Source organism: Chlorocebus sabaeus, chromosome 2, assembly GCF_047675955.1.
Source record: "Chlorocebus sabaeus isolate Y175 chromosome 2, mChlSab1.0.hap1, whole genome shotgun sequence".
NCBI lineage: Eukaryota > Metazoa > Chordata > Mammalia > Primates > Cercopithecidae > Chlorocebus > Chlorocebus sabaeus.
Genome location: NC_132905.1, coordinates 40,555,118 through 40,569,322, shown reverse-complemented (window position 1 = coordinate 40,569,322; position 14,205 = coordinate 40,555,118). Strand labels below are relative to the sequence as shown.

General features: G+C 45.9%; 1 protein-coding gene across 3 annotated transcripts in view; it reads left to right on the top strand.

Annotated features, from left to right (window-relative positions):
• PIGU (phosphatidylinositol glycan anchor biosynthesis class U) overlaps nucleotides 1-14,205 on the top strand; it is a 106,777-nt gene that overhangs the window by 75,612 nt on the left and 16,960 nt on the right. Inside the window, exons 7-10 of one of the 3 annotated variants that reach the window (XM_008021436.3) lie at nucleotides 3,139-3,293; nucleotides 5,836-5,882; nucleotides 6,159-6,302; nucleotides 10,087-10,211. In XM_008021436.3, the coding sequence (XP_008019627.1) occupies nucleotides 3,139-3,293; nucleotides 5,836-5,882; nucleotides 6,159-6,302; nucleotides 10,087-10,211 (471 nt within the window). The remainder of the gene's footprint in view (nucleotides 1-3,138; nucleotides 3,294-5,835; nucleotides 5,883-6,158; nucleotides 6,303-10,086; nucleotides 10,212-14,205) is intronic. The other 2 variants (XM_008021426.3, XM_008021444.3) reach the window with 2 other exon arrangements.

Here is a 14,205-nt window from a genome sequence, read left to right as displayed (position 1 = left end):
TTTAAGTATGTGATGTTTTTATCAATACCCCCAAAATGCTGGAAATGAATGTGAATTACTTAATTAGGTGCCCTATTCTATATAAGTATGATTTATAAGATCTTATGAGATTAAACTTATGAAATGTGCTTCATTTTTTTTACTTGATTACTGATTTGTCTGCTTGATCTATCAGTTATGCATTGATGATGGACTTGTTTATTTTTCCTTTGTAGCTTAATCCACTTTTGTTTTATATATTTTGACACTGTTGTTACATTCAAATTTAGAACTGTTATTTATTTATTTTTATTTATTTATTTATTTTTTTTGAGACGGAGTCTCGCTCTGTTGCCCAGGCTGGAGTGCAGTGGCCAGATCTCAGCTCACTGCAAGCTCCGCCTCCCAGGTTTACGCCATTCTCCTGCCTCAGCCTCCCGAGCAGCTGGGACTACAGGCGCCGCCACCTCGCCCGGCTAGTTTTTTGTATTTTTAGTAGAGACGGGGTTTCACCGTGTTAGCCAGGATGGTCTCGATCTCCTGACCTCATGATCCGCCCGTCTCGGCCTCCCTAAGTGCTGGGATTACAGGCTTGAGCCACCGCGCCTGGCCCAAATTTAGAACTGTTATATTTTTCCAGTGAATGGAACCTTTTATCGTTATTGGACTATTTTTATCTCTGCAATACTTTTTTATATAAAAGTCTATTTTACCTGATAATAGTATAACCACACTAGCTTTCTTTTGCTTAATGTTTCTGTGCCATATCTGAAATATTTTTTTTCCCCCTCTCTTTTTCTCTTTTTTTCGAGACAGAGTCTCGCTCTGTCGCCCAGGCTGAAGTGCAGTGGCACCATCTCGGCTCACTGCAGGCTCCACCTCCTGGGTTCACGCCATTCTTCTGCCTCAGCCTCCTGAGTAGCTGGGACTACAGGCGCCCCCCACCACACCCAGCTAATTTTTGTATTTTTAGTACAGACGGGGTTTCACCGTGTTAGCCAGGATGGTCTTGATCTGACCTTATGATCCGCCTGCCTCAGCCTCCTAAAGTGCTGGGATTACAGGTGTGAGCCACCGTACCCGGCCTCTGTGTCTTATATTTTAAGGTATAGCTCTTGTAAATAGCATGTAGCTGCATAATTGATTTTTTTCCTAACAACATGATTTTTAAATTTTGTTTTATTTTATTTTAGAGACAGAGTCTCACCCTGTTGTCCAGGCTGGAGTGCAGTGGTGTGATCTTGGCTCACTACAGCCTCTGCATCCTGGGTTCAAGCGATTCTCATGCCTTAGTCTCCTGAGTAGCTGGGACTACAGGCGGACACCACCACACCCGGCTAATTTTTGTACTTTCATTAGAGATAGGGTTTTGATATGTTGGCCAGACTGGTCTTGAGCTCCTGGCTTCAGGTGATCTTCCCGCCTCGGCCTCCCAAAGTGCTGGGGTTACAGGTATGAGCCACTGTGCCCAGTCCCTGATAACATGCTTTTTAGTTATACGGATTTTTCATTTGAATTGATTGTGATTTGTTTAAATTCATTTCTGTTGTCTCACATACTGGGGTGGTTTTTTTTGTTTTTTGGTAATTCTTATTTTCCTTTTTCTTATAACAAGTCCTGAATTATTTCTCTTCCCCCAGCATCCTTTTTTTTTTTTTTTTTTTTTTTTTTTGAGGAAAACATTTTTAAGAGAGGAAAAATGGAAAAATACAGAAAATGTATAATAATAGCCATATGTCTACTGCCCAAACTAAACAGATACTAAGATTTTTGCTATATTGTTTCGTATTTGCTGTTGTCATACTTAATAAAGTATGTGAGGCCAGGCGCAGTGGCCCATGCCTGTAATCCCAACACTTTGGGAGGCCAAGGCAGGTAGATCACCTGAGGTCAGGAGTTTGAGACCAGCCTGGCCAATATGGTAAAACTCCATCTCTACTAAAACTACAAAAATTAGCTGGGTGTGGTGGTGGGTGCCTGCAGTCCCAGCTATGCGGGAGGCTGAGGCAGGAGAATCACTTGAACCTGGGAGGTGGAGGCTGCAGTGAGCCAAGATCGCACCGTTGCATTCCAGCCAGGGCAACAAGAGCAAAACTCCGTCTCAAAAAAAAAAAGGCTGGGTGCAGTGGCTCACGCCTGTAATCCCAGCACTTTGGGAGGCTAAGGTGGGCGGATCACGAGGTCAAGAGATGGAGACCATCCTGGCCAACATGTTGAAACCTTGTCTCTACTAAAAATACAAAAATTAACTGGGCATGGTGGCGCACACCTGTAGTCCCAGCTTCTCGGGAGGCTAAGGCAGGAGAATCGCTTGAACCTGGAGGCGGAGGTTGCAGTGAGCTGAGATCATGCCACTGTACTCCACCTTGGCAACAGAGCAAGACTGTCTCCAAAAAAAAAAAAAAAGCAGATAAAGTTGAAGTTTTTTTGTTTTTTTTAACCTAAATTTGGGGTTCTTTTTAAGTCTTTTTTACTTGTTTATTTATTTTCACTTTGCATATGAATGCCAGGTTATATGAAGTTTCTTAGGTTCCAATTATATTTTCCTCTCTCCTTCCCAGGAGACTAATGCTATCACCACTTTAGTGTATGTCCTTCTAATCTATGTTTTATGAAACTTTTACAGGTGTGTGTGTGTGTGTGTGTGTGTGTGTGTGTAAATAATAGTATTATTTGGTATAATCTCAGAACACATAAGTATTTTCATATAATATGGCTTGTTTAGCAATTTTCTATTATAACTAACCTCGTATCTTTTAGATCTAGTCATGTTGACATTTATAGATACAATGTATTCATTTAACCTTGCAAATAGTATGCCATGTGTCAATATACCACAATTTATTTGTTCCTCTATTGAAGGATTTTTTTTTTAATGTTCCAAACAATGGTGGAATGAATATTCCTCCATTTGTATCTTCTGCAACGTGGCTCCAGGATACATACCTAGAAATGGTGTTACTAGGTCTGATATCAGAGGATGCACCCATAATACCTTTTTTAACACTTACATCCTTCTTATTTAATTAAAGACCAAAGAAAAATTATAAACCTGTGTATCATAGCATGGTTTTGCAGGAGGGATCTTTAAGTATAAGCTAATAGCTGCCCTCTGTTGTTTATATCCCTAAGTTTATATCACTTTGCCTTCTCTCCTAGCGGCAGTACATACCTGTGAAAATGAAGAGCAAGGCCTTCTGGATCTTTTCTTGGGAGTATGCCATGATGTATGTGGGAAGCCTAGTGGTAATCGTTTGCCTCTCCTTCTTCCTTCTCAGCTCTTGGGATTTCATCCCCGCAGTCTATGGCTTTATGTAAGTAATGACCACATTAGAAAATTCTAGAAGCTGTGGGGAAAAGGGAACCCTTGTATACCGTTGTCGGGAATGTAAATTAGTACAGCTATTATGGAAAACTGTATCAGCATTCCTCAAACAACTAAAAATAGAATTACCATTTGATCCAGCAGTCCCACTTCTGGCTACTTAAAGGATTTTTTTTCTTTTTTTTGAGACAGGGTGTCACTCTGTCGCCCAGGCTGGAGTACAGTGGGGCCATCTCCGCTCCCTGCAGCCTCTACCTCCTGGTTTCAAGTGATTCTTCTGCCTCACCTCCCCGAGTAGCTGGGACTACAGGCATGCACCACCACGCTCGGCTAATTTTTGTATTTTTAGTACAGACAGAGTTTCACCATGTTAGCCAGGCTGGTCTCAATGATCCACCTGCCTTAGCCTCCCAAAGTGCTGGGATTACAGGCAACTCAAAATTTTTGAAATCAGTTTGTTGAAGACTTGTCTGCACTCCCATGTTCATTGCAGCATTATTAATAATAGCCAAGTTATGGAATCAATCTGAATGTCCATCAACAAACAAATGGATAAAGAAAATTTGGTATATATACACAGGGGAATACTATTCAGTCTTCAAAAAGAAAATTCTGTCATTTATGACAGTAGTAGGGATGGAATTGGAGAATATTATGCTAAGTGGAATGAGCTAGGCACAGAAAGAGAAATACCACATGTGTTCTCACTTATATGTGGACTCTAAAACAATTACACTCATAGAAGCAGAGAGTAGAAGGGTGGTTACAGATGCCGGGGGTGGGAGAATGGGGAGATAATAGTCAAAGGGGTACAAAATCTCAGGAGGAATATGTTTTTTTTTTCCCTTTTCTTGAGTTCTACCACAGCATGGTGAATATAGTTAATAATACAGTATTATACATACCAAAATTGCTAAGAGAGTAAATTTCAATTGTTCCCACCACAATGTTTAATATTTGAGGTGATAGAAATGTTAACTAGCTAGATTTAATTATTCTACATTGTATTCAGAAATCATAATATCACGTAAAATCACCCGTAAATTAGTACAAATATATATCGTCAGGTAAAACCGCCCCACAAAACTCTGGAAGCTAATTTGGTTTTCATAGCTCTAGCTGGACTCAGGGGGTGAGTGACCACAGGAAGCCTTTGTATTAAATAGCAGCGGTTCTCAAACCTTAAGGTGCATCAGAATCACCTGCAGGACTTGTTAAAACCCAGATTGCTGGGCCCACCCTCAGAGGTTCTGATTAAGTAGACGTTGGGGAGGGATCAAGAATTTGCATTTCTCCAGTTTCCAGGTGATGCCGATGCTGTTGGGCTGCTGGTTTAGGGAACACACTTTGAGAACCTGTACTCCAAAGCACACCTTTGATACAGTGGGATTAACGCAGTATGCCTAGTGTTCCATTATTGGAACACTAAGCTTGTGGGAATTATTTACGTCCTGCTGCTCAAGGTCATCGCCAAGGTATGATTTTTCACACACAAAAAAGTTTGCAACCTCCAACTTAAGTGTTAAAGAGCACTCCCTGGGAACATCCAAAGCAAATACCAGCCTCTAACTGGGAGGTTTGGGCTCAATTCCAAACAGAAATGGGTGTGTTCCTCTACTGCAAGAGGGCCTCTGACGGTTTCAAAATAATGCCACCTGCCACACGTCAAACCTTGAGAGAAAACTCAAATGGGCTTGAGTATTGCAGGCTTGCCTGAGTGTATATTCATGAATTCTATAAACATTTCCGAATGCCCTGTGTGTGCCAGGCTCTGCGTGGGTGTCGAAGACTTGGTTGCTCCTAAGCTTTGAGGAGCTCACAGCCCAGTGGGTGACAGACTCTTAAACCTGTGCAGGTGGGGAAGGGATCTGGAGCGGCAGAACTCCCATTTGGGATTCTGGACTGCTTGTTTGTGTTAAATCCTGGCGGAGCATAACCAGGACTTGGTAACTTCAGCTCTTCAGGCCCTGCCTTAGACAGGAGTTGCGATGCCAGGTGAAGAGTTATTTCTGCTGGCCACGGATTGTGTTCTTTACCTCATTTCACAGAAAAGGAGGTATAGTTACAGCAACAGGAAAAACTTAACCTGGGCGGAGGCCTCAGTCAGGGAAATCTGACCAAGAGCCATCGCCCGTCTCTCCATCTGTGTGCCCTATTTGTTGTCCTTTTTAAATTGTGTATTGAGATCGGTTTCAACTTCATATTTTTTTAAATCAAAAATGTAAACTTTAGAAGAGCCAGAATTGCAGTAAAATATTTGTCTGATTTAACTGGACAAAAAGTTTTCCAGTTAAACCCTAATTTCTCAGTTAAGACTGGGACCCCAGGGATCTTAGCCAGAACCCACCGATTGTTCCTAAAGCCCCTAGAAGTCTCACGGCGGTCTCAGGCACTCGGTTTTCTGGCTCCTGCTGTGGGGTGTGGAGTAAGAATGGGGAGGAGCCGGATCTTTGAGCGTGGTCCTCTAGGCAGGTCTTTAGAATGCCCAAAATAGATACTGTGTTTTAAAACTCATTCCTCCTTTGTTTCAGTGCTGGGTATCTCCTGATTTTAAACTGTCTTGCGCAGTAAAAGAGGGGTGAGTTTCTTTATTCCTAGGATGAATCCCTGCCTCATTTCAGATTTGTTTGGCTTAGCTAATATTTGTTATGGGTTATCATTATATGTCTCTGCCCGTTTTTGTTAATTACCTGTATCCAGAGTACATAGAGAACCCTTCCCATCCTGATCTCTCTAGGGAGAAAGTCATCCTTGGCTGCCCAGCAGTGACCAAGGATTTCAGGAGAAATCAAGGTCAAAGCAGACCATTTATAACTTTTGTCTTTTTTCTCTCCCTTTGTTTTCTTAATTCCAGACTTTCTGTTCCAGATCTCACTCCAAACATTGGTCTTTTCTGGTACTTCTTTGCAGAGATGTTTGAGCACTTCAGCCTCTTCTTTGTATGTGTGTTTCAGATCAACGTCTTCTTCTACACCATCCCCTTAGCCATAAAGCTAAAGTAAGTGGCTAGACCTGCTGCTGCTGTGTCCACAGAGCTGTCCGAGAAGCCCCTGCCCCTAGTAGCCTTGGGGGTGGCCTTCAAATGTGGAACACCTGCTGTCAGGTTTAGAGCATCTCACCTAAGGAAACTGCCTTCAGTTGCCACAGTTGCCAGTGCTATAGCAGGCAATAGAGTCACACGGGTACAGGCTGCAGTGTGGGCTTTGGAGCCCCAGTATTTTCCCTGGCCTCACTCTGAGGTGCTCAAGCCCACATTGCTGCTAAGCCCACATTGCTGCTGAGCCCACTCACTGTTTTGGACTAGAGCCAGGCGGTAGCCAGGCATGGTGGTTCACACCTGTAATCCCAGTACTTCAGGAGGCTGAGCCAGGAGGGTCACTTGAGGCCAGGAGTTTGAGACCAGCCTGGACAACATAGCAAGATCCTATATCTAAAAAAATTTTTAAATTAGCCAGGTGGCAGACTGGGTGCAGTGGCTCACGCATGTAATCCCAGCACTTTGGGAGGCCAAGGCGGGTGGATCACCTGAGGTCAGGCGTTCGAGACCAGCCTGACCAATATGGTGAAACCCCATCTCTACTAAAAATACAAAAATTTGCCGGGTGTAGTGGCAGGAACCTATAGTCCCAGCTACTTGGGAAGCTGAGACAGGAGAATTGCTTGAACCCAGGAGACAGAGGTCTCAGTGAGCCGAGATTGTGCCACTGCACTCCAGCCTGGGCAACAGAGCAAGACTCCGTCTCAACAATAACAACAACAACAACAACAAAATTAGCCAGGTGTAGTGGTGTGCCTCTGTAGTCCCAGCTGCTTGGGAGGCTGAGGCAGGAGGATTACTTGAGCCCAGGAGTTTGAGTCTTCAGTGAGCTGCTTGTGCCACTGTACTTACACCTGGATGACAGGCAGAAGTGCATGTCTCAAAAAAAAAAAAAAAAAAAACAGGGGTTGTGGAGGGGAGTGTGTTTGGAAAAAGTGTATCTGATGGGATGTATCCATCAACAGCCCGGTGACAGGTTGTCCACAGGGACTCTGGATGGTCTAATTGGGAGGCTGGCCACCTGCAACTGTTTAATCTCCTAATCTGTTTCCCTCCAAAAGGTTTGTGGAGTTCTCTTCTGCAGTCTAAGAGAGCTGACAGATATTAGGCCTGCTCCGTGCCAGGCACCTTTCTAGACCCTCTGAAACATAATCATACCTAACCTAGCAACTCCTGGAGGTAGGCGTTAGATTCTTATCACTCTTAGTTTATAGTTGAGGAAATCGATGCTCAGAGAGGTGGGATGGTTTTCCCAGAGTCACGCGGCTAGTAAGCAGTGGAGCTAGGATTCAGACTCAGGTTTGTCTGGCTCCAGAATCTGTGCTTATCCCCCTGCACCATGCCAAGCTCCTGAGAGATTGCTTGTAGTAGCCTCCGGAAATGGTTCTATTATCCTAGCTTCAGAAAAGGGAAAACAGGCACAGACAGGTACAGATACGCCTAGATGGTCCAGGGAACCTGAAAGAGAGTTTGATTTAGATTTCAAGAGCTCGAGTTCTCTGTCCTAACCTTCCTGCCATTCTCCATGGTCCGTGCACCAGTGCACATGGTTCTCATTCTGTAAAACCTCAAACACTGATGCTTCCTTCCCATGACACAGCCTTGGCCTGGCATCTGACAGAACGCCCTCCTTCCATGGCCTGGCAGGCTCCGGAACTCTGGCAGCCTTGCCCGGCTGAGCTCTCCAGCTGTCTGTGGTCCACCTTCCCTGTCCTTGTTCTGGTTAGGCCCAGCCATTGGGTGACGAGCAGCAGGGAGCCCAGGGCACCTTTCCTCACTGGTTGTGCAGCCAGCTCTCCGGCAACTTTTATTGTCTGCATGCAAGGCCACACATTGCTCCTGGGTAGGCAATAATGTCACCATTTTATGACCTGAGCCGGGCCCACACAGTTGTGGGGACAGAAAATATGAAGAGACCTGCTCTCCCTGCGGTCTCCTCTTCTGCCTGGGTATGAAGCTCCACCTAAGCTCTCCTGCCCCTTGCAAGATTTATTTCCAGTGTCAGCTTTGTAGGAACAGGGCCCTTCAGGCCACCCGAGTCCCTGTGCAGTGCTGCAGGAGGCTCTAGTCTGTTTTTTTGTCATTGTGTTTTCACCAGCCTTTTCATAGAAATGTTGCCGTTGTTACCAGCTACCTGAAAAGCCCGAAGCCAGTGATTTGGATTGTGTTTAGGAAGATGTTCACAGTGAGCTGTATAGCTGGACGCTTGTTAGAGGCTACAGGGCTGCACACCTTTGCCAAGCTGCATTTCTGAGGCATTTGCTGCACAGCAGCCCTGGAGTGTTCTGGGTGTGGACATGTTTGTCTGCACATCTCAGATTCAGATTCACACCCATTGAGTCACCCTGACCTTTGACCTGCAAGACAAAAAGGTCATTAATCTCTGAAGAAAACTTCATGGGCTAGGCATCCAGGTACTGTGCAGAAGTAGGCCACGTGCATGTGGTTGAAGCGTAGCAGAGGAGGGTACAGATCCAGCCTCTTCCTGTTGGCTTCCCTTTAGCACTTGGTCAGCTCTCGGAGGGGCACTGAGATTGAGCTCTGTCCCCCCACCCTCTCCTGACCAGAGCTTCGGAGTGTGATCAGCACTCAGGAGAACAGTATTGGGCGTGATTAAGAGCTCTGGAGACAGACAACTCCATCGCTTACTAACCTACTCAGTCAATGCACTTCTCTGAATCTGTTTCCTCATCTGTGAAGTACAGGTGAGAGGATTGCCTACTTTTTTTTTCTTTTTGAGATAAGATCTCACACTCTGTCATCCAGGCTGGAGTGCAGTGGTTGATCACGGCTCACTGCAGCCTCAACCTCCTGGTGCCAGCAACCCACCTCAGCCTCCTGAATAGCTGAGATTACAGCCATGCGCCACCACACCCGGCTAATTTTTTAATTTTTTGTAGAGATGGGGTTTCACTATGTTGCCTAGGCTGGTCTCAAACTCCTGGGCTCAAGCCATCCTCCCGCCTCAGCCTCCTAGGCCTCCCGAAGCGCTGGGATTACCAATGTGAGTCACTGCACTTGGCCCAGGATTGCCTGCCTTGAGGGGCAGTTGAGGTGTGGTGAGGATCACGTAAGAGGATGCAGGAAAAGGACCTCACACAGAGGGAGTTCAGGAGAGGATACCTATTGCTATCACTTATTATTAGGTTAAAATAATAATTGAAACCGCTATTAGTTTAAGTTAACAAGAATAGTCCCAGCCCTTAAGAACTGAAAAACTCTCTGCAGTTCGCAGTTCTCTTCCTGGAAAGAAGTTCATTGCACTGTGGGTCTGTAGACCCTGCTGACCATGTCAGAGAAAAAAGGCATCAGCAAGGAGGCACTTCCTGCCTTGCGTCCAGTTGTCAGAGGGGCCTCTGGCAAGGGAGGCTGCCTAATTACCCTGCCAAGCAGTCATTTAAGCCTAGTCATAAAGAATGCTGACTTCATTTGTTTTCTTCCTCCGTAGCTCCTGGGGGAAGGCCCAGAGCTGGTAGAGGCAGAGGGGGGCTGTTGATGGGAAATGTCTCTGTGGGCTGTTTCCCTAGTGGTTGCCAGGCCCTTTTCACCATCTCTGGGTATTTCTAGGTCCCTGTAGTTTTCTGCTCTGCTGCTGGGGCCTGGCCCATGTCTTGTGGATAGCAGAGCTAGCCCCTTCCTGAAGTCCCCTGAGGATTATTTTTGGTTCAAAGGATGGAGTCAGGAGTCTCTAGGGTAGGTCCCTGACTTACCTCTCTCTCTGTCTGTTTCCCCTGCCCTGCCCCAGGGAGCACCCCATCTTCTTCATGTTTATCCAGATCGCTATCATCGCCATCTTTAAGTCCTACCCAACAGTGGGGGACGTGGCGCTCTACATGGCCTTCTTCCCCGTGTGGAACCATCTCTACAGATGTGAGTACTCCTGCCTCTGCCAGAGATTTGTGTCAGCCTGGGCCTGGGTGAGACTGCTGCGGGGAAAAGGAATTCATAGGCATTTACCAGGCACCTGTGGTGCTGGCAGCACTAGGAGAGGAGCAGAGGCATGAGGCACAATATCTGCTTCTAGGTGCTGCGGACTTGTGATGATAAAAATAATTGCCATTTATTGAGCACTTACTGTGTACCTGGCCACTGGGGCTCTCACAGTGTTACATGCATTAATTAGCTCATTTGATCTTCACACCAGTCTTTGAGGTAAGTATCCACATTTTGCAGATGAGAAAACTGAGGTACAGAAAGATAGAGCCAGTCATTCAAAGTCATGTGACTTCTAATTAGAAGAGCTGGGATTGGAATCCAGATCTGTGAACCACTACCCAGTGCTGTCCAGCAGGGCTTTATGATGATGGAAATGTCCTCTGTCTGCACAGTTCAATAGGGCAGCCACTTGTATGCCTGAGAACCTGAATTTTTAATTTAAATTTCAGAAACCACATGTAGCTAGGCTACCATACTAGACAGCAGAACTCTATACCCTGGGCTTCGAACCATTCCCCAGCGCTGCACCCAAAGGTTACTACAAGGCAGAGGGGCAACGTTAGACTTCCCTGCCCACTGTGACAACCCCTCTAAGCTCTAATCATCCCCTCCTCAGAGGTGGCTTAGTGGTGACCTGTCTGTGCTGCCTAGGCCCCCAGTGCTCTTAACCCCCTATCGTGGGTTCTTTTCAGTGTTTGGAGGCTCCCTCAGGGTGGCTATCACAACTCATTCACTTTGTATCTGCAGCACTCAGGACTGAAGCTGACACACAGAAGACCTTGCAAACATTTGTGGAGTGGGTTTTAAACCTCCCCAGTAAAAAGGCGGTGTCAGTGGCCCAGCACCACCTGATTCTCTGAGGCATGGAAGGGAGCTGTTGAACTTTCCTTCCTGCTGTGGGTGTCCAGCAAGGTGTCAAGAATGAACTAGGGAGTGCAGGCTTCAGAGGAAGTGAGTCTTTGTTGTTGTTTTGGGTGTTAACCAGGAAGTGAAACTGACCAGCTGTGGGAAGCAGCCTGCCTATAGGAGTGTGCCTCTGAGTGAAGGTAAACAGTGGTGTGGGCAGCTGAGCCAGGGCTGCTCCTGCAGGTGATGGCCTGGTGGGGCCATGACCCATCTGGCCTGACTGGGAGGAGGAAGCAGTGTCTTCTGCAGTGACATCGTCTCTCCTCAGACAAGAGTCACCCAGTCTAGCAGGTTGAGAGTCAGCCCCTGGGCAGAGTGACCAGTGACAAATCATGAGACCACCAAAACATGTGGACACGCCTCAGTTTGTGACAGTGGATTTCAAGAATGTAGAATGGATTTTTGTGGTTCCCCATCCCACACTGGGCACATTCTCTCCCTCAGTGACTGTCTTTCTTCCCATTTGCTGAGCAGTCTGGAGACTCACTTGACTCTGAATCCTGCCATTCCCATTACAAGCCCCACGTGTTCTCAGGCACATCATTTAACCTTTCTGAGCCTCTGATTTTTCCATCAATCAAAGACAATAACTTTCATGAGTGTGTTAAGTTTGAGAAGGAATATCTGTAAATAGCATTGCAGTTAGTATCGTGAGTATTAATTATGCAGGGGAGTCCTCACATAGTTCTGTGATCGGAGCTTTGGGCTTGGTAGCCAGAGTCATTAGAATAAACATATTTTTCAAGACTCGAATAAACTATTTTATGCCCTCTGGGGTAAGGAGGCACAAAGAAGAAGGATGGGGTTTCCAGAAACCTGAATGATCTAATAGTTGCTTTTGCTGGCCGGCTGGGCACACAGTCTGCAGGTTCAGGTTGGCTGAAGATCCTGCAGAGAACAGGAGCTGTCTGCCTTTGCTCCACTGCTCCTGCAGCAGGGAATACACGTGCTTGGAGAACCTGCTTGGGGCTTGACAACTGTGAATCATTAGCAAGGAGCAGCATCAGCCCTGGTCCTTGGGACCTATGAGTGGGATGTATGTGTTGAGATGTGTTTAAGCCTATGTTGAATATATTTAATGTGGCTAGGAATTCCGTTTAAACATTAGTTGTCAGCGCTAATATGCGTGCTCCCACATTCACCTTTCTGTTTTCCTGTATAGTAGAGAGGAGAAAAGGAATGTGGCCCCTCCCTGAGTGTAGGCCCCAGACACTGGGTTCTCTGGAGCTTGGATGAGTCATACAGACGCACAATTGTGGTGTTAGGGAACAGCCTGCTGGCAAAGCCCATGCCAGCCTGCACAGTCCAGCAGAAGGAGCCAGTTACCAAGGGGCTGGATTTGTGTGTTTGTTTTGTTTTTATTACTATTGTATAGTGATGAAAGAATGTTGATAGATATAAAGAATCATGATAAAATATATTCCCACGTGTTTTGGCACCTCGTTTAAGAAAGGGAATATCATCACGGTGTTTGAAGTCCCCAGATCCCCTCTATTCCCCTTCTCATGGGACTGGATTTTTCAGGTGAGATTTTCTTTCTGAATGCCTGAGGCTCAGAAGGGAAAGTGGCTTGCCTGAAGTTCTAGTTCATCAGTCATGGTGCCAGAGATTGGATAAGCCACCCTGTGAATGTGGTGGGGCACCTGATTCCATCTGGCCTTGCAAGTCTGATGAAGGTGGACCCTTTTACCTTGTTAGGCCCTGGTCACCTCTGACGCTTTCTGGTGCCTGGAACAAGCTGTCCTGTACCCCAGGTCTCCAGCTCTATCTGCTCTGGCATATATAGCTTTAATCTTCTGGCCTGTCAGCCAGCAAGAGTGACTAGCAGCTCCCTGTTCCTGCAGAGGTCACCACAGGTCAGAAGCCAACTGCATGCTAGTGACGGTTCTCTAGCCGCATGGGAATGTATCTTTGTAGCCCTTCGAGATAGCACCCAGAGGCTGCCAGTGAGCCTCTCTCGTCTCTTTGCACTTAGTTTGCTTCCTGTCACCCTGTCTGAAATCTGTGTCACTGGCTGGAGGCACAGAACAAGAACCACCTGGTCTGGCAGGCCGCAAGCATTTTATTTTTTGGAATAGTCTGTATTCTTTTCAGCAAAATAATTTCCAGGGGATCAGAAAGAACCACTGAGAAATGTACATATTGATGTTGGGTTAGAGGAGTGGGAAGCATTTGTTCTCCTTTCTCGAGGTAGTAACATGGTTTAATAATAATAGTAATTCTCAGTGAAAATGTCCCTTTGCAAGACTCCTTGTTCCTGGGAGGTCTCAGGAGGCTTGAGTCAGGGTTTTGACATCTCATCTTTGAAGATCCAGAATTGCAGAAACTTCAGATTAGAAAAGAGGATCTTGCAAGCCCTCCAGGCCAGTGTCCAAATTGTGGGATTTCTCAGACCACTAATGTTTCAATAAACACAGGTGACAGACTTGCCAGCTTTTTATTTTGCTGAAGACATTAAAACAATCAACTACCAGCCATTCTTCCCAATGTTATAAAATAAAGGACTTTTTAATGACAACAACAAATTGATACCTATCATTTCTCAATAAAGAGTGAACTGTAACTTGAAAACATTCAGCTTTACAAAGAACTGTGAACAACCGTGTCCTGATTATTCTCCCTTTGACACAGTTCAGTGGCATCTCTGCTGCAGACTGTTAAGGGGCTGCAGCTGTAATCCAGTGGTTCGCAGCCTCGACTGCATGTTGGAATTACATGGGAAGCTTTTAAAACCTCATATGGATGCCTGAACCCCAGCCTAGAGACTTTGACTTAGTCTGAGGGCTCCCCATGTGATTTCATTTTGTTTTGTTTGTTGTTTGTTTGTTTGTTTTGAGACAGAATCTTGCTCTGTTGCTCAGGCTGGAGTGTGGTGGTGCAATCTTGGCTCACTGCATCCTCTGCCTCTCCAGTTCCAGCGATTCTCGTGCCTCAGCCTCCTGAGTAGCTGGGATTATAGGCGCCCGCCACCACGCCTGGCTAATTTTTGTATTTTTAGTAGAGACGGGGTTTTGCCACGTCT